We start from the raw sequence: 21,022 nt of genomic DNA, 5'->3' as shown, positions 1-21,022 counted from the left end.
CAGAGAAATAAGCTTGTCTCTTGTTTAAGCCCCTGTTATTGGGGTCTGGGTCTCTGCTGGCTGGCAGCTCTGCCAAGAGCACTCCATTTAGTGCCTCTGGATCCTGGTTGCAGGGGATGTATTCTTATGAGAGTACAGGGCCAGAACCCAGTAGACCACCACCTTTCTGAAATGGCCTGCTACCTTGCCCTGCTGACCCAAGACATCCCAGTCACGTGAAGCCCCTTGGGGAGTCTGTTCTTGGGTCTAATTGCTCTGACAGCCCAAGTGGCTTCCTGCTCTTGGCTTCATTTTCCATGTTTTGATCACGTAGGCCCTGTTTACACAATGGCTGATTCTGGGCCTGAGGAAGAAGCTGCCAGATGTGTCAGGGAAAGGGCAGGCCCCTGGTGTGAGCCACAGCTGGGGCAGAAGGCGAGGGACAGAAGAAAAATCAGGGTTGGAGCAAAAAGGATGGCCCATACCTCAGAGGGAAACTGAAGCTCAGAGGGCCCAAACCCTCTTAAGTGACCATTTTGGCTCAATCACGGCAGACTTTTTTTAAGAGCTTCAGATCTAAAATCACTACAAGTCCTACTTGTGAGGTGAGAATGTGTCCTATTGCCCCCAGAAAAGATGTGGACAGGGATATCCCTCTTAGATCAGGCTCAACCCTAGCACACCGGTCACCAGAACAAGTCCATTCAAAACCGAAGATGAAAAAGTCAGTCCCAAAAGATGACTTCCTATAGGATTCCATTTCTATGACATTCTTGAAATGACAAAAGTAGAGAAATGTAGAACAGAAACATCGTTGTCAGGGATGAAGAAGGAGGAAGTGAGTGTGCTACATAAGGGCAACATGAGGGATTTTGTGGTGATAGGATGTTCTGTGGTTTGACTGTACCGATGTCAATTTCCTGGTTGTGACATTGTCTTACAGTTTTGTAAAATGTCAGCATTGAGGAGAACTAGGTAAAGTGTTCATGGGATTCCTCTCTATTATTTCTCACAACTATATGTGAATCACTATTATATCAAAACAAAAAGTTTAGTTAAAAAACATATATATATAACAAAGACCTAGTCTTTGGTACTATCTCTTGCACCCCTTCCCATTTTTAAAAATTTTAAATTTATCACAACTGTTTTTTGCAGCTGAGAACGTGTCAACTGTGGATCCAGGTCCAAGTGACCACATCTTTGCTTCAGATGACTGACCTCTGGGGATGCCACCACTGGCTGAGACTTGAAGTCTTTTTTCTTGGAGGTAGGTCAACTGACAATATGAGAGAGATCAAAGGAGTGAGGAGCATCCAGCCCTGTGAGTTCCCAGCTGTGATCTGGGCAAGACTCTTCTCTCCTATACTCAACTTGCTGATTTGTGAAATGGGGGTGATAGTGGAAATGCCTCAGAGGACTCTAGGGAAATTCACTGAGATGATGCAGACACAGTGCCAAGTCCAGGGCCTGGCCCCATAGCAAAGTTGATGATGTGTGGAGTGCATCTGAATCTGACATTAGGAATAAGGGGAGAAAGGTCACCCCACACTGGAGGCCTTTCTGCCTCAGAGACTTTAAGCCACATAACCATAGATGAAGCCTTACTCCTGGGTCTCAGTTTTCCCACTGAGGGCACCTCAAAGGTTCCTGTTAGGTTTTAAGTTTCACAGGTTGTGAATATTTTCCTGGTCTCCTGTGTGTGTTTGAGCAATCTTCCAGTACCTTCATTGTTTTCGGGCGCTCTGAAAACTCAGCAAGGTTGAACTTGCCAGCCAGGAACATGCCAACTGGGGCTTCTGACTTTTTATTTTATGTTTTCTTTAACTTTTTTTTTTTTTTTTTTTTTTTGGTACGTGCCCCTAGCTGCTAGGGCCTAGCGGAAACTGAACCCAGGACTCTCTGGTCCGCAGGCCGACGCTCCAATTGCTGAGCCAAACTGGCCAGGGCAGGCTTCTGACTTTTGAACACTGTCTTGCTATGGGAAAAAAACTTTGCCCTAGAGCACAATAAATATACCGCTGGGTATATCTACCGCTGGGAGTTTTCTTAAAGTTGGTTGAGCAAAATCTAGGTACCACCCCTACAGTCAAATCCCTTGACCTATTTTTAAAAAATCTGTTCTGTGATGGAATGCAAAATTACATTTTTAATTAAAATAATATTTAAAATAACAAATACACTGATCCCTTAATTTTTTTTTTCTTCTTTTTGTAAGGGAGAGGGAGAGAGAGATAGAAACATCGATGAGAGAGAATATCGACTGGCCACCTCTTGCGTGCCCCCCACTGGGAACTGGGCCCACAACCTGGGCATATGCCCTGACCAGGAATCGAACGAGTGACATCTTGATGCATGGGTCGACGCTCAACCACTGAGCCACACTGGCTGGGCCAGCCCTTAATTCTTTTTTTTTTTTTTTTTTTTTGAGTGGGAGGGAGAGAGAGGAACAGAGAGAGAGAGAAACATCGACGTGAAAGGGACACATCGAGTGGCTGCCACCTGCACAACCGACCAGGGCCGGGGACAAACTGCAACCGAGGTACGCGCCCTTAGTGGGAACCGAACCCGGGTCTCTCAGACTGCAGGCCGACGCTCTAACCGCTGAGCCAAACCGGCCAGGGCGAGCCCTTAATTCTTTACCAGGTGCTGTGTTAAGCACTTTACTTTTACTTGCTCATTGAATCTTCACAGGAGCCCAGTGTAGGGACTACTGTTATTTTCACCATTTCACACATGAGAGGCTCAGAGAAGCTAGGTGACCCACCCGAGATTACACAGCAAGTAAGGGGTGGAGGTAGGATAAGAACCTAGGCAGTTGGTTACCACCATCAGCATTCATAACCACTCACCATGCTATGCTACCTATTTAGAGAAGAGAAAGTAGAGGTGAGTCCTGTGGACTCATAGGACAGCCAGGAGCCGTAAAGGTGGCAATCCTCAGAAAAGAAAGGGGTGGGTCCCTGGTGAGAACCATAAACATCTAGGCATGAGAGACAGTGAAATGACTTGGTGGGTCCCACAGGTTGCCACCCTTCACAGAAGGGGATGGGGAGCCCTACTGAATACAGACAGGCATGTGCCCTCCTCACTGTTTACCACTTCACAGATAAATATAGCCCAGCAGGTCTAATCTCCTGTAGTATCCCTTCGGGTACCTATACATGTCTACAAATGGGTTTTTCCTGACCCTCCCACCTTCCAGTACCTTCTCTTCTCCCATGGAAGCTTCACCCTTCCACCTGTCCTTTGGAGCCCATCCCAGGATTCCCATCTGCTTCTTTCACTGTTTAGATCTTTCTTAATCTACCTATTTTTATCACAGGGAAATCAGATAGCTTTCTCTGGCATACTGGAGAGAATGCACAACAATTTTACCCCAGTGATCTCTAAAATCTAGAAACCCGTAGGAACCCTAAGTTGAATGGACATGTCATTGCAGAGACAATCTCTTCACTTCCTACCTTTGTTTTGAATGGCAATTTGTGATGGAAATTGTATGGTAGCTTCCATTGCCCACTTCAAGTGGCCATTCCAGCCCATTGCTCTTAAACTAATTAACATCTATTCTTCTTTCAGTCCTTAGCTCAGACGTCACCCCTTCAGAGAGGCCTTTTTTTTTTTTTTTTTTTTGTAACAGATATTTTACCTTTTTTACCCCATTGGCACCCCCTCCCCACCCCACCCCCGCCCCGTCCCCGGCTTAGTTGTCCATGTCCATTGGTCATGCATACATGCATATAAGTTCTCTGGTTTATCTCTTCCCACCCCCGCTCACCCCCTCTTCTGAGGGATGTCAGTCTGTGCCCTACTTCCATGTTTCTGGGTTTACCGTATTCCTCAGACTGTTATGTTCATTATATTCCATATATAAGTGAGATCATGTGGTATTTGTCTTTTTCTGCCTTTTTTGACTCTCCAGGATCTCATGGCTAGCAGCCCTTCTCTGGCCCTGCAATCACCCTTCAACCAGGTTTTTGTGCACCTGCCTGTCTCTCCATTGGAGTGTTGGCTCCTGGGGCAGGGTTGTCCGTCCTCTTTTGCTGTGTCCTGGCATAGGAGGCCCTCAGTAAATACTGGTTAAAGGAATGAATGAGCCAACCTTTCTCTAACTCAGCCCAAGAAGCAGCACTTCTTGGCATTTGGGAGCCTGGCACAGATCAGATGACAGCTGGGAACCTCTGAACCAGACTCACTGGCCAACAGTTAGCAAATGGGCTATTTACATTGGAATGATACCCATGGGCCTTAGAAGAAAAGGCCCATATTAGTTCATTCAACAAAGAATAATTAGGCATGAAAAAGGAAATACCCCCAAAGGTAAGCTCTTTGGAGCTGCTTGGTATTGTTACCCCTTGGCTCACTGGGCTGTGTTCTCATGAATATTAGGCTTGTGGAATATTCTAAATGCAAATAATAATTTAGCATAGAAATTGGCTTGAATATGAAATATAATGAACACTGGAAACAGCCTTGCCTATGGTGTGGCCAGTGCCTGTTCCTCTCTTCATGTGTCCCCTCCTCTTGGGTCTGACCAACTCTCCCCCAAGCTGGTCACCCCATGAATTCTATGCCCAAATTCCCCCTGGATACCTCTGACTCTGGGAATCCTACCATGCTTCCCACCCACTGCAGGGCCAAGTCCATACTCTTCCTGGGGCTTGCAAGGCCACATGTGATGAGGCTCCATATGCCCCTCCATTTCCTTCTATAACATTTTCCCCACCATTGTACCTCTGGGTCCTCACCTGGCTGTACCCTCAGGCTTGGCTACCTGTAGAGTTTCTCTCCTCTCTTATGACACTTATGTCAGTTGCCCCTTCCTCTGGGAAGCCCTTGCCTTCCCCAGGGATACTGTGTGCCATCCCCAGCTCCACTAATTTCATGTGCTCAGCTTCAGTACCTACAGACTGTCCCTGCCGTTTCCAGTTTCCAGAATGCCCCTTTCTCACACCCTAACTCCTGTCTACTAGAAAATCCCTGTCTCCCTTCAAAGCACAGTTCAAGTGTTTCTTCCCAAGACAGATACCTAGACACTAGTAGTGAAACTGGCATGTCTCTCCCCAGGGCTCCTGTGGCTTTATGGATGCTATGATAACAGTAGCTCCCATTTACCTAGGAGTGATGCTGTGCCAGGCTGCACCTAGACCCCCAAGGGACTGAGGATCAGTGATACCGAGTGTGGTTTCCAAGGTCACACTGTTGCAGAAAGAGAGAGCTGGAGAGTTGGGTACAGACGTAGGTGTTTTGCTCTTCCCACAAAGCCCTATGCCTCTTAGCCCTCTGTAAGGCATTGATTCACCTTTCTCCCCCTCTGACTGTGACATCAGAAGACAGGGTGACTTATCGGGTATCTCTGCATCCATCTTAGGGCCTGGCCTAAAGTGGGAGCTCCACGCAAGTCTGTTGACTTGACATGCTGCTTGCGGGAAGTCAAAGGGAAGATACGGCCCTGCCCAACTTGGCAGAAAGTCTTCTGGGTTCTCTTGAGGAAAGCAAGTTTCATTTACCAGGAAGCCTGAATTCCCCCTATGGTTGCTGGAGCAGGAACCCAACTTGGGTGGCAGAAATTCCTGTGCCAGACAAGAACCATCAGAAATAAGGATCAGCTTATATATATATATATGAATTGACACTTAATCAAGGGCATGTGAATTACTGAATGTTATTTTTTTCAAATGAATTCTTTTTTTATTTTTTCTTTATTGATTTTAGAGAGAGAGAGAGAGAGAGAGAGAAAGAGACATGAGAAAGAACATCAATCGGCTGCCTCCTGCATGCCCTCCACTGGGAATTGGGCCCACAACTGGGGTATGTGCCTTGATTGGGAATCGAACTGGTGACCTCTTGGTGCATGGGTCGACACTCAACCACTGAGTCATACCAGCCAGGCTGAACATTTTTTCCCAAGAATTACTTTTTGCTATTGAAGCTTGAACTCCTGGACATTCTAGTAGGTCACAGCCCTGGACACGTGGGCCCTGGTGGCTTGTGCACACCCACCAACAGGGTACTGGGTCTCCTTCTGGAGAGGCAAGGGTCTTCACCACCAGAAGTGAGGCAGAAAGTTAGCCTCGCTTGATTCTTAGGAATAGAGGCTTCTGAAGTGCAAACCTGGACCCAGACATAGCTCCTGAGTGGTCACTGAGGGTAGAAGAAAGCAGCCATCACACCAGCTATGGCTACCTTTTCACAGGCCCAGGGATTGAATAAATAATTAAAAAAAAAAAAAAAGGAATTATTGGGATCTTGTAGGACCACTTTTATAACTTTTGGTAATAAACAGCAAGATCATATTGTCTCAAGTCTTAAAAGTTGGTGACAACTAAGAAAATCAGAACATAGATTAGATAGGGAATAATGATAGAGAATTATTGCTACTTTTCCAAAGTGTGATAATGGCATTGGGTTATATGTGTGAGAGTCCTTATTCTGCGTTCTTCCTCTGGTGCAACACAGGCTGAAGTATTCAAGAGTTACGGATCATGGTGTCTGCAACTTACTTTCGAAAGGTTCAGCCAAAATAATGTATCCACTTAATGAAAGTCAATTTGGCAATGAATTTTAAAAATATGACACCAAGAGCTTAGGCAACAAAAGAAAAAAAAAAAGGTAAGTTGGATCACATGAAAATGAAAACTTTTTGCACATCAAAGAATACTATCAACAGAGTAAAAAAGCAACCCACAGAATGGAAGAAAATATTTGCAAATCATATATCTCATAAGAAGTTTATGTCCAGAATACATAAAGAACTCCCAGCCCTGGCCAATGTGATTCAGTTGGTTGGGCACCATCCCTTGCACAGAAAGGTTGCTGGTTTGATTCCCCATTAGGACACATGCCCGGGTTGCTGGCTCAATCCCTAGTAGGTGACATGCAGGAGGCAGCCAATTGATGTTTTGCTCTCACATGAATGTGTCTCTCTCTCTTCATCTCTCTCTAAAAATCAATTAAAAATATATATAAAAAAGAACTCCCACAACTCAACAACAAAACAATCAAACAACCTGATTAAAAAATGGATGAAGTACTTGATGGACATTTCTCCAAAGAAGATATGTAAATGGCCAACATGTGAAAAGATGCTCAGCATCAGTAATCATTAGGACAAGGCAAATCAAAACAATCAGGCAATCCCACTTCTGCATATAAACCCAAAGGAATTGAAAGCAGGGTGTTGAAGAGATATTTGCACACCCATGTTCATAGAAGCATTATTCACAATTGCCAAGATGTGGAAGCATGACAGGTGTTAATCAACAGAACGAATGGATAAACAAAATGTTGTCTAGCCACACAGTGGAATATTATTTAGCTTTGAAAAGGAAGGACATTCTTACACATGCTACAACATAGATGAACATTATGTTTAAAAGATAAAAAAGGACAAATACTATATGATTCTACTTATATGAGGTATTAGAATAGTTGAATTTATAGAAACAGAAAGCAAAATGGTGGTTTCCAGGAGCTGGGGGAGGGGGAATGAGAGTTGCAGTTTGGGAAGATAAGAAAGTTATGGAGATGAATGGGGTGAGGGTTGCATAAAATGTGAATGTACTTAATGCCACTGAACTGTACACCTAAAAATAGTTAAGATAGAAAATTTTGTGTTCTGTATGTCTTACCACAATACATTTTAAAAGATTTAAAATCTATATATCCATATTGATTTATGGATATCTATATATCATTTTTAAGCATAGATAAAAAAAAGTATGGCAAAATATTTCCAATTGGTGAATCTTGGGAAGGAGTAAGGTGTACATTGTACTACCAAGTCAACTTTTCTCTAGATTTGAAAATGTCCATAATTAAATTGGAGGAAAAGTTGGTGACTGACTTTGACCTCTTCTTTCCCCACAGTATCCATTTACACATTCTTTGTTTTGATTCCCTTTGCCAGAAGGAGCCATACATCTCTTGGGCAGGCTTGTCACAGGGAAACCTTGTGATCAGAGGTCGGTTTGGGGCTTGTTTCTGGCTCAGCCACTTATTCAAGCCTTGGCAAGTTAGTTGCTTTGGATCCGCATGTAAATGGGGGTTTAATCCAATGGCATCTTTGAGAGAGCTTTGCCCAGGCTGTGTTCCCATGTGAGACCAGCTGAGTATGTAGCTTCCTTCTTCAATAACTCAAAGGTATTGGATGAGAAGCTTAGCTTGGCCTGCAGGGCAGGGACAAGGCCTCATTCTGTTTTGGGTATGGCTGGCAGCTGGGACAACCCCTGATATTCTCTCTAGAGAGTCACTGGCTTTTCTGCTGCTATTCAAGTTACTGACTTCAAGAATCTGTCTCTCATGTGCTCAGAGCTGCTTCTCCCAGAGTCAAGTAGGAGGAGAGCTTGGAGCAGGAAACATCTGGAATAAGGGGGCAAATATCAACAGAATTCACTTTGCAGGACACAAGACCAAGGCAGAACCATTCGCCAGTTGTTCCCATATGGAGCTATACACTCCAAGAAACATTCTAATGGCTTGTTTTTTCTTCTCTTCTTTTTAAGGCATTAGTAAATTATAGCTGCCTCAAATGGACAAGTCTCCTGTGGGGAATATGCAATATTGAAACCAACAATCAATAGTAAACATGCTTAGTTATTAGATCATAGAATCTAGAGATATACATATAAGCTTTAACTCATGTTTTAATTGCTTTGGTTGTCACGTAGCTTATAGTGAAAGATTAAGAAAGTATGTAAGACATGTTCTGAAAGACTGCCTATAAAGCAAGTTCCAGAAGAAGTGTTCAAAAGTACACTTTGCTTGAGATAATAGAAAAAATATAGTTAGTTAAGGACAAAACAATGATAGCTTAAACAATGAAGTAAGTCACAAGATGTCTAGTTTCTGTTTTTTGCTTTAAAGATAATGTCACTGGACTTCCGGTCAAGATGGCAGGTAGGTAAACGCGGTATTGCATCCTCCCACAACCACATCAAAGTTACAACTAAACTACAGAACAACCATCATTCAGAACTGCCTGGAATCAAGCTGAATGGAAGTCCTACAACTACAGAATTAAAGCAGCAGCCACATCCAGACTGGTAGGAGGGGCGGAGGCGGGAGAGGCGGAGGCACTACGGGCTGATCCCACACCTATGTGTGGCGGATAAAAATCAGGAGGATACCTCCGCTGGGAAGGTCCTTCCTGAGGACTGAGGGGTCCCCATCCCTCACCAGGTGCCCTGTTCAGGGTTCCAGTGTCAGGAAGAGAAGTCCCCATAACTTCTGGCTGGAAAAACCAGCAGGAACTGAGGCTCAGGGAAGCCGAAGCGGCTGGAGCCCCAGGCAGTTCCTTAAAGGGCCCGCACACAAACATATCGGACTCTCTCCCTCTAAGCTTGGAGGGGAGGCAGCTCGAGGGGCACCAGCGACATACAGGGAAGAACTGAGCTGTTTGGCACTGGATCCAGGGCTGGAGAGGGGGCTTTCTCTGGACAAATGTGCTGTCAGAGGCCTTTGTTCCTTTGGTGAGCCCTTCCCTGGGGCGGCAGTCAACCACCGCCATATCTGGGACTCCAGCAACCTGGCTCACACTGGTAGCCCCGCCCTGGTAACTCCCTGAGGCCCCGCCCCACCCCACCCAACTTTCAGGCCCATCCAAGCTGTTGCCACTAGCTTAACCATAGGATTGGCTTGTCTTGGATCCTACTTCAGGTTTTTCCTAAATTCTTTCCAACAAGCAGCATCTGGTCTCAGCTAGCCCCATATCTCTCCTTAAGTAATACACTGAAACAAACACAGGGAGGCAGCCAAAATGAGGAGACAAAGAAACAGGTCCCAAATGAAAGAACAGAACAAAACCCCAAGAAAAGAACTAAGAGAAATGGAGATAAGCAACCTAACAGATGCTGAGTTCAAAATACTGCTTATAAGGGTGCTCAATGAACTCAGTGAGAACCTCAGTGAACTTAGTGAGGGCCTCAAGAGCATAAAAAAGGACCAGTCAGAAATGATGGATGCACAGGCAGAATTGAAGGAGGCATTAACTGAAATAAAGAATAATTTACACAGAGTCAATAGTAGAGTACGTAAATCCGAGAAGCAACCATCGATTTGGAATATAAGGAAGCAAAAAATGCCCAATTAGAACAGCAAAAAGAAAAAGAATCCAAAAAAATGTGGATAGTGCAAGGAGCCTCTGGACAACTTCAAGCATGTCAACATTCGCATCTTGGGGGTGCCAGAAGAAGAGCGAGAACAAGAAATCGAAAACCTGTTTGAAACAATAATGGCAGAAAACTTTTCTAACTTGGTGAAGGAAACAGACATACAAGTCCAGGAAGCACAGAGAATCCCAAACAAGATGAACCCCAAGAGGCCCACACCAAGACACATCATCATCAAAATGCAAAAGTTTCAAGACAAAGAGAGAATCTTAAAAGCAGCAAGAGAAAAGCAGCTAGTTACCTACAAGGGAGTTCCCATAAGGCTGTCAGCTGATTTCTCAAAAGAAACTTTGCAGGCCAGAAGGGAGTGGCAAGAAATATTCAGAGTGATGAAAACCAAGAACCTACAACTAAGATTACTCTATCCTGCAAAGCTGTCATTTATAATCAATGGCCATATAAAGAGTTTCCCAGACAAGAAAACATTAAAGGAGTTCATCACCACCAAACTGTTATTATATGAAATGATGAAGGGTCTTTTTGAAGAAAAAGATAAAGTATATGAACAAACAAAATGACAATGAATACATATCTATCAACAATGGAATCTACAAACAAAATGAACAGGTAGAACAGAAACATTCCCATAGATACAGAGAATATTTTGTTGGTTGCCAGATGGGAGGGGGGTTGGGGGAATGGGTGAAAAAGGTAAGGGGATTAAGAAGTACAAAATCATTGCTGGACTGACAAACCTCAAAGGGAAAGGGGTTGTAGGGGTGGGAAGAAATAAACCAAAGAACTTATATGCATAACCAATGGACACAGACAATAGTGTGGGAAAAGGCGGGAGGGGGGCAGAAGTGGAGAGGAGGGGGTCAATGGGGGAAAAATGTGGAACATCTGTAATACATTCTACATTCAACAATAAAGATTAAAAAAAAAAGATAATGTCACTGATGCAGAATTATGGTATATTTTGCAGAATCTTGATTCTTCAACCCAGCACCCCTTGTTCTCACAGTATAATTTTGTGTTGCTGATGTACTGTTTCTTTGTCAAGCAGGAGGAAATAATCCCAGGCCCAAAAGAAGAATTTATGAGTTTGTTTTTCAGAAAGAAAGAATATCTCCAAGGTAGCTGCGACCAGCTGCTGCCGCCCAGAAGTCTGGCTGCACAAAATGTTATCTGTGACTAAAGAAACACAGACTTCTCTCTCAGTTCCCTGGAACTCCCACTTCCCTGCTCCCTAGCTGCATAAAAACTGCCTACTTTTGCTTTTTGAGAGGGAGATAGATTTGAAAGATCTTGGTCTCCTGTCCTCTGGCTTTGGCCAAATTAAACAAACCTTTCTCTATATCCAACCACCAGTGTCTTACTGTTTTGGCTTACAAGCACATCAGGTACACAAAATTGAATTTTGGAAGGTGATTTGGTAACAATATGATTGATGGAGAGTAGCAAAATAAAATCGCCAACCAAACCCGGAATACTGGACAAAGTTAATAACCAGTTCTTGGAGGGAACTCCTGTGGGAGGCTATGTCCTGGGGATGGAGGGGAAACTGGGCCTATCTTTAGCTGTGGTTATAATTAGTTTAAAGCTTCAGTGCAGCTGAGCTTTCCAAGACTTGGCAGGAGCCTCTGAGCACCATGGGCAGAGGTGGCCAACTAGCATGTTGGTGGGAGACCTGCATAGTGAAGGGCAGCAGAGGTCCTAATCCTTGAAGTTGGCACATCTCAAACACTGGGTGGAATTTGGAGTGGTGCCCACTAATAGAAATGAAATGAAGTAGAGTTGGCCACTCCTCACAGCTCTCACCATATGGCCTGCCACCATGATATAAACAAGCTAGGATACTCCTGGTGAGCATCCCAGAGTATAGAGAACAGATACTTGGTTCTAGAAGACAAAGTATCTCAATATATAAACAGTGTACTGTTCCCAGTGGAAGGGGTACTCAGAATCACAGCTTCTCTTCCTCCTGGCTTCTACCCAGTTCACAGGCCAAACGGTGAAGTTCGGAAAGAAAGCAATGCATTCTGTTCCTGAGTAATTGCATGGTTAGTAGTGGTGTAGTGTGAGGGCTGGTGGAGACTCTGAACAACTCCCCTCTTTAAACTGCTCCCCACCTTCATCCCATAACATACACACACTGCCACCCACATCTGAGGACTGACAACTATTAAGAAAATTGAACATCTCTCCAAACAGGACATACAAATGGCTAAGAGACATATGAAGAAATGCTCAACATCACTAATCATCAGAGAGATGCAAATTAAAACAACAATGAGGTATCACCTCACACCTGTCAGAATGGCTGCCATCAACTAATCATCAAACAACAAGTGTTCGTGAGGGTGTGGAGAAAATGGGACTCTAGTACACTGCTGGTGGGAATGCAGACTGGTGCAGCCACTATGGAAAACAATATGGTGTTACCTCAAAAAATTAAAAATTGAACTTTCATTTGACCTAGTGATCCCACTTCTAGGAATATACCCGAAGAAGCCTGAAATACAATCAGAAAGAATATATGTACCCCTATGTTCGTAGCAGCACTATTTACAATAGCTAAGATCTGGAAACAGCCCAAATGTCCATCAGTAGACGAATGGATCAAAAAGCTGTGGTACATATACAAAACGGAGTACTATGCAGCTGTAAGAAAGAAAGATCTCTTATCCTTTGAGACAACATGGAGGGACCTGGAAAGTATCATTCTAAGAGAAACAAGCCAAACAGAGAAAGACAAGTATCATATGATCTCACTTATTTGTGGAATATAATGAACATAACTGTCTGAGGAATGGGGTAGTCCCAGGGATGTGGAAGTGGGGTACAGACTGACTATCCTCACAAGAGGGGGTGGTGGGGGAGAGATAAACCATAGAACTTATATGCATGTGTGCATGAACAATGGACATGGACAACAAAGCTGGGGACAGGGCAGGGAGGGATGGGGAGGGGGGAATCAGTGGGGGAAAAAGGAGAAACATTTGTAACAAAAATTAATTAATTAATTTTAAAAAAAAAGAACATTGAAGGCTTTTAAGAGTGGGAGGGATTCATCACATTCTGAGGGTGGAATCATTAATATGTCAGTACTCCAGTGTCTGACCAGGGACTCTAAATGTGTAGACAAACAAAAAAATGCCTGAGTAGCAATTTCTTTGTTCCCAGGACTTTAGTGCCAAGAGCACTTGGCTCAAAGCAGAGAGGTCTGGGCTCAAATCCTTAGTTGGTGGCTGTGTGGCTTCTGGTAAGTGACTTGCCCTATCTGGGCCCAAACTTTCACAAGTGCAAATACTGGTAATAAGACTGCCTTCTTGGAGCTGTGGGAAACAAAAGGACTAGTCTGACAGAGAAGAAGGGTGCAATCATTGTGCATTGGATGGTGCTGAGACAATCCAAAGCATGTTCTGCATTACTTGTGGACGTAATGTCCAGGAGTTATACAGTCCAGGAGAATGTGTGTCTGTGGGTTGTCAGATGAGAAGTGATGCTTGTGAAGGGCATCATGCTAACAGTCTTGGGTGGGTTGTGAGAATACTCGCCACAGCAAACCCTAAACATCCTGCTTTTGATATTTGAATAGCAGAACCAGCCTGTTTCCCCAGAGACAGCCTTCCAACAAGTCTGCCACTCTCCACCCCCTCAGCCTGCACCCTTCCTCCAAGGGCCTGCTTTAGTAAGCTTGTTAGGCAAATGTTTCTTTTCTTTTTGAGGCTTTGATAGCTTCAGGGCTCCATGGGAAATAGCTAGACAACCTAATATTAGATGTTAGATACAGGGAGGTGCCTTTCTGAGCACATTTCCTTCTGGGCATTACTATTTTTAAAGCTCAGCACAATGTTCAAAGGAAACTCAGAACTGGACATTTGAGAGGTGAATTCTTTCTGCTGAGGAATTGAGATGCTAGCTACTATTCATTCCAACAGGAGTTCAGCTTTTGTGCTGACCAGCACCAATCACCTCCCTCTTCTAAGACTTCTTAGCAGGGACATTTATTTGTGCTTCTAAGAATCACTCCATTTACCTGACCAGTCAGAAACCTGATACATGAGGGAGTGCAACCTGGGATCCCAGGAGAGACTGCTGTATATTCACACCAGATTCTTCTGTGTGTTTAAGGCCTTCAATGGAATTTTCCATTATTTCAAAAATAAGATAAAAACTCTGAGAGTTGCTACTTTTATTATTTTTTATTTGCTTTTGTTTGGTTTTTGTCTTCTTTCTTTTCTATAATTTTTAAAAATTATTTTTTATTTTTGTTAATCCTTAACCAAGGATATTTTTTCCATTGATTTTTTTTTAGGAGGGAGTGGAAGTGGGGAGAGGGAAGGGAGGAGGGGAAGAGAGAGAGAGAGAGAGAGAGAGAGAGAGAGAGAGAGAGAGAGAGAGACATCAATGCCAGAGAGACACGTCGATTGGTTGCCTCCCACATGCCTCCCGACTGGGGGTGGTGCTCAGGGATCAAACCTGCAACCCAGGTATGTGCCTTTGACTGGAAATCAAACTTGCGACTGACTCTTTAGGGCATGAGCTGACACTCTAACCCCTGAGCAATGGCAAGAGAGTTGCTACTTTTTCTTTTTTTAATATTTTTTCTTTATTGATTTTAGAGAGAGAGGAAGAAAGAGGGAGAAAGAGATAGAGACATTGATGAGAGAGAACATTGAGTGGCTGCCTCCTGCATGCCCCCCACTGGGGATTAGGCCCAACCAGAGAATTGTTACTTTTAAACAAAGAGGGCTTGCCCTGGCCGGTTTGGCTCAGCGGTTGGAGCGTAGGCCTGTGGTACAGAGAGACCCGGGTTCGGTTCCCGCTAAGGGCATGTACTTCGGTTGCAGTTTGTCCCCGGCCCTGGTTGGTCGTGCGGGTGGCAGCCATTCGATGTGTCCCTTCACGTCGGTGTTTCTCTCTCTCTCTTCCTCTCTCTCCCTCCCGCTCTATCTGAACAAAAAATGGAAAAATGTCCTCGGGTGAGGATAAAAAAAAAACAAAAAAACAAACAAACAAAAAAAACAAAGAGGGCTTGGAATAATTTCATTATCTCTCTCTCTCTTTTTTTTTCTTTCTTCCTTTTTTGCTCAAGTGCTTTCAGGTGGCAAGATAAATGACTCACCTGTGCATCTGGATATTTCCTCTCATAGATCTCAAAGGAGGTCCCTCTTGCTCTCTTAACCCATTGTTGTCCTAGCAGAGCTGCTGCAAAAATAACTGGTTTTACTAGAGACTTGCACATTCAAACCAGAGCCATTATGGGGGATGGTGGCAGGTGGAGGAGCCCCTGCCTCACACTGACTCCCATCACAAAGTGAATCCTTGCCCAGCCGGTGTGGCTCAGTGGTTGAGTGTCGACCCATGGACCAAGAGGTCGCAGTTTTGATTCCCAGGTAGGACACATGCCTAGGATGTAGGCCATATCCCCAGTGGGGGGCATGAGGAGGTGGCTAGTCAATGTTCTCTCCCATCAATGTCTCTACTTTTCTCCCTCTCCCTTCCTCTCTCTCTAAAATCAATAAAGAAAGAAATTTTTTTTTTTATCCTCACCTGAGGACATTTTTTTTTTTTTGTTCAGGTAGAATGGGAGGGAGAGAGAGGAACAGAGAGAGAGGAACAGAGAGAGAGAGAGAAACATCGATGTGAAAGGAACACATCGAGTGGCTGCCACCCGCACAACCGACCAGGGCCGGGGACAAACTGCAACCGAGGTATGCGCCCTTAGCGGGAACCGAACCCGGGTCTCTCAGGACCGCAGGCTGACGCTCTAACCGCTGAACCAAACCGGCCAGGGCACCTGAGGACATTTTTGCATTTAGCCTCAGATAAAGTAGGAGGGAGAGTGGGAGGAAGAGAGAGAGAGAAACATTGATGTGAGAGAGACACATTGACTGGTCACCATCCCCACAACCCCAACCGGGGTCGGGGACAAACTGCAACCAAGGTACTTCCTCTTAGTGGGAACCAAACCCGGGACTCTCTGGTCTGTGGGCTGATGCTCTAACTGCTGAACCAAACCGACCAGGGCAAAGAAAGAAAATTTAAAAAACAAACAAAAAAGAAACCAAAGTGAAACCTGCACACAGAGCAATGGGCCCCAGAAACAGGCTGTGTGGACTAATGATTATAAACCAGAAAAAGAACTTTGGCTGGTGTGGTTCAGTTGGTTGGGGTATCGTCCCATTAACCAAAGGTGGTGAATTCCATTCCTGGTCAGAGCACATACTCAGGTTGTGGGTTCAATCCCTGGTCTGGGCTTATGCAGCAGGTAACCAATCTGTCTTTCTCTCTCTTTCTCTCCCTTCCTCTTTCTAAAATCGATAAAAATTTTAAAACAAACGAACAGGAAAAAGAGCTTAATGATTATAAATACTAGCTGGGAGGAGGCACCCAACCATGGACTTTTGAATCAAATGAGTTTAGGTCCCAGTTGTGCCCCTGACTGATTGTGCAACCATGGACAAGTTATTTAACCTCTGAGCCTCAGTTTCCTTACCTGTGAAATGTGGTTAAGGTCAGGATTAAATTATTCAGCATATGTTTGTCCTAAAGTTGTACCTTTTCAACATATAGCTCTGCCTTTTGGAGTTACATTTTTTTCTTTACTGAAATATTCTTTGACCCTGGTGGGTTTGGCCCCAAGATGTGGGTTTGGGAGGTACTGTGGGTTCTAAAAATTAGATTAAATTAAATTTGAGTGTGCATAACTTGGGTGGATCTGACACCCTCTGACTCCCCACAAGCCTCACCAAATTCCTTAGCCTTGGAAACCTGGGAGTTTTAACTCCTGATCAAGAATATCTCCTTCAGCTTTGGCTGGTTTGGCTCAGTGGTTGGAGTGTCGGCCTGTGGACCAGAAAGTACCGGGTTTGGTTCCCACTAGGGGCATGTACCCAAAATAATAATAATATGGCCTTCATACACATGGAGCATGATTCATGTTTAGTTGCCCTATCTCTAAGTGACTCAAGAGGTCAAATTTTATAATAAAGCTAGAGTCCAAATGCTCAAGTCCCAAGGAAACCTGGGAAAGCTAGGGCACTCATTCTATTTTTCAGGGTCCTTAGGAAACCACTGCTTTCATGGGTTCAAATTCCTAAGGCAGATGGGAAGCTGAGGTAGAAGAGCGGCAAATTGATTTGCTTAATCCTGAAGATGATTCCAGTGTCTTCCAGGTACCCAGAATTGCTCCCTGTCCACTGGTTGTAAGTCTATAGGGGGTTGTAAAATGATTTGATTAATCCTAAAGATAATTACAGTGTCTTCCAGATACCCAGGCTTGTTCCCTGTCCACTGGCTGTAAGTCTACAGGGGGTTGTTGCCCCACAGACAGAGCAGGGATAGGGACCACACCCACCTAAGCTCTCAGGCTCGTCCTACCAGTGGGTGACCCAGGCAAGTCCTCTCATCTTACAGAACCTCAGTCTGTGCATCTGGGGCTGACTTGTGTGAGTAAGCACACCATACCCACTTGGCAGAGAGCATTAAGGCCCAATTAAAGGTAGGAACAGGTGCTGGCCTTTCGCTAAACTTTTGGAGGTAGGTTGGTGCACTGAGCAGCATCTTAATAGATGAATCCAAGTTTCTGGGTCTTGAACTCTGTTCAGACTCAGTGTCTCAGGCACACTGTTGATCTTGCCATTTTGATCATGCTGACTTTGGTGCCTGGTTCCAGGGACGATGACAATGACCAAAGGCACAACCAGCTTGTCTCCCCTGAAGCCACCTTGCCTCTTCTTTCTAAGCTTCTCTCAGCTGGTTTTGCTTTCCTTCCTTCCCTTCCTTCCCTTCCTTCCCTTCCCTCCCTCCCTCCCTCCCTCCCTCCCTCCCTCCCTCGCTTCCTTTCTTCCTCTCTCTCTTTTCCTTCCAGTGGCCATCTCTGCCTACACTTAGGCAAAGTTTGGCTGGGAATGAAGGCAAACCAGGGGATATGAGACCTGGGGAGAGTAGATGGTTTACAAGACATTCAAGTCCCTGGATCCACCCATGTCTGAGGCCTTTAGTATATTCACCAATAAATTTCACTTTTAAAATTGCTTAAATCATTTCCAGTTAAGTTTCTGTCACAACCAAAAGAGACCTAGCTGATAGACATACAACTTTATCTGGTTACCTCCTTTGCACATTTAGAGCACAGCTTAGGCATCATGGTCACTTATTCCTTCCCTCCCAATCCTGAAGCCAGATGGCATATCGTGCATCTTCATGTCCACATCACTCCATTCAGGGCCTTGGCAAAAGAGCAGCAAAATACCACAAACAGATAAAACTCGGATTTCCCATGGGGGCTGCTGCTTTCACTCCCTCACTAGCCCCAGCTACCCCTGGTTTTCAGAAAGACTCTCACCTCCGTCTTATTCCGAGAGAGCACACTGGAGTCGATTGGGCCCAGAGACATGTTTGGTAGGACAAGATTGAGAACCTTCGCAGCAAGGACCTACACAGAGAGGGAAAACAAGGGTGTGAGTGCAGTGGGATCCATGCCCAGCTTTGCCCACAGAAAAGTTTACAGTTTACTAAGGAAAGTGACACCCAAACTGAACATCAGCCAGGTTTGTTTCCCAAGGCTGGGTGCCCCAGCACTCTCTGTTCTGACTCAGACAGCCTTGAGTTAGTCTGGCTCAGATCCCTGTGGGGAGTGGGTGAGAGGTGGCCACTGGGGCTAACAGAGGGAATGCTATGTCTTTTTTGCCTTTTCTGGATTCTGTGTGGTAGCCCTCCCTACAATCACTCATAGGTTGTAATTTTGAATTATTTGCAGAAGCTGCCTGGCCAAGCTCTCTGCACAAGCTACTTCTCAGGGGATCCTAAAAAAACACAGCAGGAGCAGAATCACCTAAGTCATCTGAGAGTCATCTGATAGCTTAGAAGGCTCCAAAGGAAACTGCTCTGATCAGAAAGAATCTGTTGATTGTTGTGGTTTCTCTTGGAGGGAAACAGAAATAGTCACCAAGCCTGACTAGGAGACGTGTGGCAGAGGGAATGAGACCTGATTTGATTCCTGGCTGTGCTGCCCATGCAAATGGACATAGAGCTGACCATCACTGAATCTCTGTTTCCTTAGCTACCGAGGGGGAACACTGCCTGCAAAAGCATCAGACACAGAGTAAGTGCTTAATACACGCTCCTTGAACTTGAACCTGATTCAGGTATAGGCCTTTCTGCCCCGCCCCACCCCATTTCTCCTGCTGGATCTTGTGTTTACCCAGGAAAATAATGTACCTGGATCTCACATTTCTGTCTGCAGAGGGGAACTGTTCTCATTTCTGCACTGTGCATAGACACTCAGGAATGAAAGATGCTATTTCAAAAGTGAGCTGTCAAATGATGAAATTAGAATCACATGGAAGGTGGCAAACAGTGAATTCTCAGTGCACAGTGAGGGCAAATGTAATGGAGCTAAGTGATGTCCCCTCAGTACTCTTGGCAGGGGTGGGGGTACTAACATCTATTGAGTAACAATCTTTTGGTGCATTGGGCACAGTCATAGGTGCCCAGTCTTAATCTTGACACAAATGCTGTGAGGTGAGGGTTTATACTAATTTAACAGACAAGAAAACAGAGGCTCAGTGCTATAGCCTGAGGTCAGCTAGAAAGGGGCAAGGGTCTGGGCGAGGACACTCTTTCCTTTTATGCCACCAGCCTTCATTATTCTCTCTCTCTCTCCCTTGTATGACTGCATCTGAGAAGCCAACTTTCCCTATGGATGATCAAGAATAGCAGGCACTGATACTCTCCATGGTGACACTACTGCTATACTGCCCAATCTCCCTTTACATTTAGAGCTATAAAATGTCCTATTCCTCGGGCTGCACAAGCATGATGTAACCTCATTCTGCCAGGGATCAGGCAGGGCTTTGCTTCTAAAAGAACACACATGCATATACCTATTCTGAAATTCACATGGTCAACTCTACATTTTTCAGTGCAAGGAAGGCAGCCTCATGCCTCTAAGACTATTGTAGGTCATTGCACCTCAAGCCTGGTGTTCAGACAAGTAAACCCCATGCATATCAACTTGATACCATCAATGTGCCAGGTGCTATTGCCAAGCTCTTAGCTGACCTGTGATAATCTAGCATAGAAATATAAAGAAATCCAACTTGGAGCACTAGGTTAGTACTTAAGTCAGTTTACATAATCTGAAGCCTCATGGAGTGGATACAATCTATGAGCAGGTTTAAGAGCCAAGGTGGAGTTGTGAACAAGTATAGAACCAGAAGGGCTCGGAATTCTGGGAGCTTTACAAAAGGAAAGGACTCAGGTGTTTTCAAACACAGATCAAATATCTATGACCTCCAGGAACTAGGGGCTCCTCTGGGAACCTAAATTCAGAAGTTGGTATCTATGCTTTCAAAGGTTAAATTTTTTTAATAAAGAGAAAACACAGCAGATAAGAAGGGCACTGAAAGTGCACAGAGAGGCAGTGGGCACCAGCCTTGTAGCTTTTGCTGGGTTCCGATTATGTAAGAAGGGTAGACATTTAGGGATTATCACCTCCACCAAGGGCACCACTATTTGGAAAAGCTTAATGTATCCTGAAGTTTGTAGACCTGACTTCTAGACATTCTGCTGTTCTCAGTAAGTCTTGTCCACAACTCCTTGAGTGAATGCAAGGTCTGACAGTTGACTCCACATGTGACCCTGCCATGCCCAAAAATTGAGGGTTGACTCTGTTTGATAGGACCTTGTGCAAACATCAGTCTTCAGACCCTGTTGCCACATTTGGCTTGTCTGCCTGCCTGGTTCAAAATGGCCTTCTTGAGGACACAGCTGTTTTTCTGCAAGCCAGCTTCCTACCCATTCCCAGATCAGACTGGCCAACAGCCAGGAAAAGGCCCAGGGACATAGCACCTCAGTACTCATCCTGCAAAAGAACCCAGGAGAGAGATCACCAGTTCTCATTTAATTTCTTTGAAGCCTAC

The 21,022-nt window shown here is 44.7% G+C and overlaps 1 protein-coding gene across 4 annotated transcripts in view; it reads right to left on the bottom strand.

Annotated features, from left to right (window-relative positions):
• The window catches only part of MGLL (monoglyceride lipase), a 147,076-nt gene that overhangs the window by 5,905 nt on the left and 120,149 nt on the right, over positions 1–21,022 (bottom strand). For 3 of the 4 annotated variants that reach the window (XM_036245353.1, XM_036245355.1, XM_036245354.1), the window contains one exon: positions 18,445–18,534. The exons of the other annotated variant lie outside the window; for it this stretch is intronic. In XM_036245353.1, the coding sequence (XP_036101246.1) occupies positions 18,445–18,534 (90 nt within the window). The remainder of the gene's footprint in view (positions 1–18,444; positions 18,535–21,022) is intronic. 4 annotated transcript variants of the gene reach the window in all.

This window comes from Molossus molossus, unplaced genomic scaffold (assembly GCF_014108415.1).
Source record: "Molossus molossus isolate mMolMol1 unplaced genomic scaffold, mMolMol1.p scaffold_m16_p_6, whole genome shotgun sequence".
Lineage (NCBI taxonomy): Eukaryota > Metazoa > Chordata > Mammalia > Chiroptera > Molossidae > Molossus > Molossus molossus.
The sequence above is the reverse complement of the archived record's forward strand: the minus strand, read 5'-3'. Positions and strand labels throughout refer to the sequence as shown.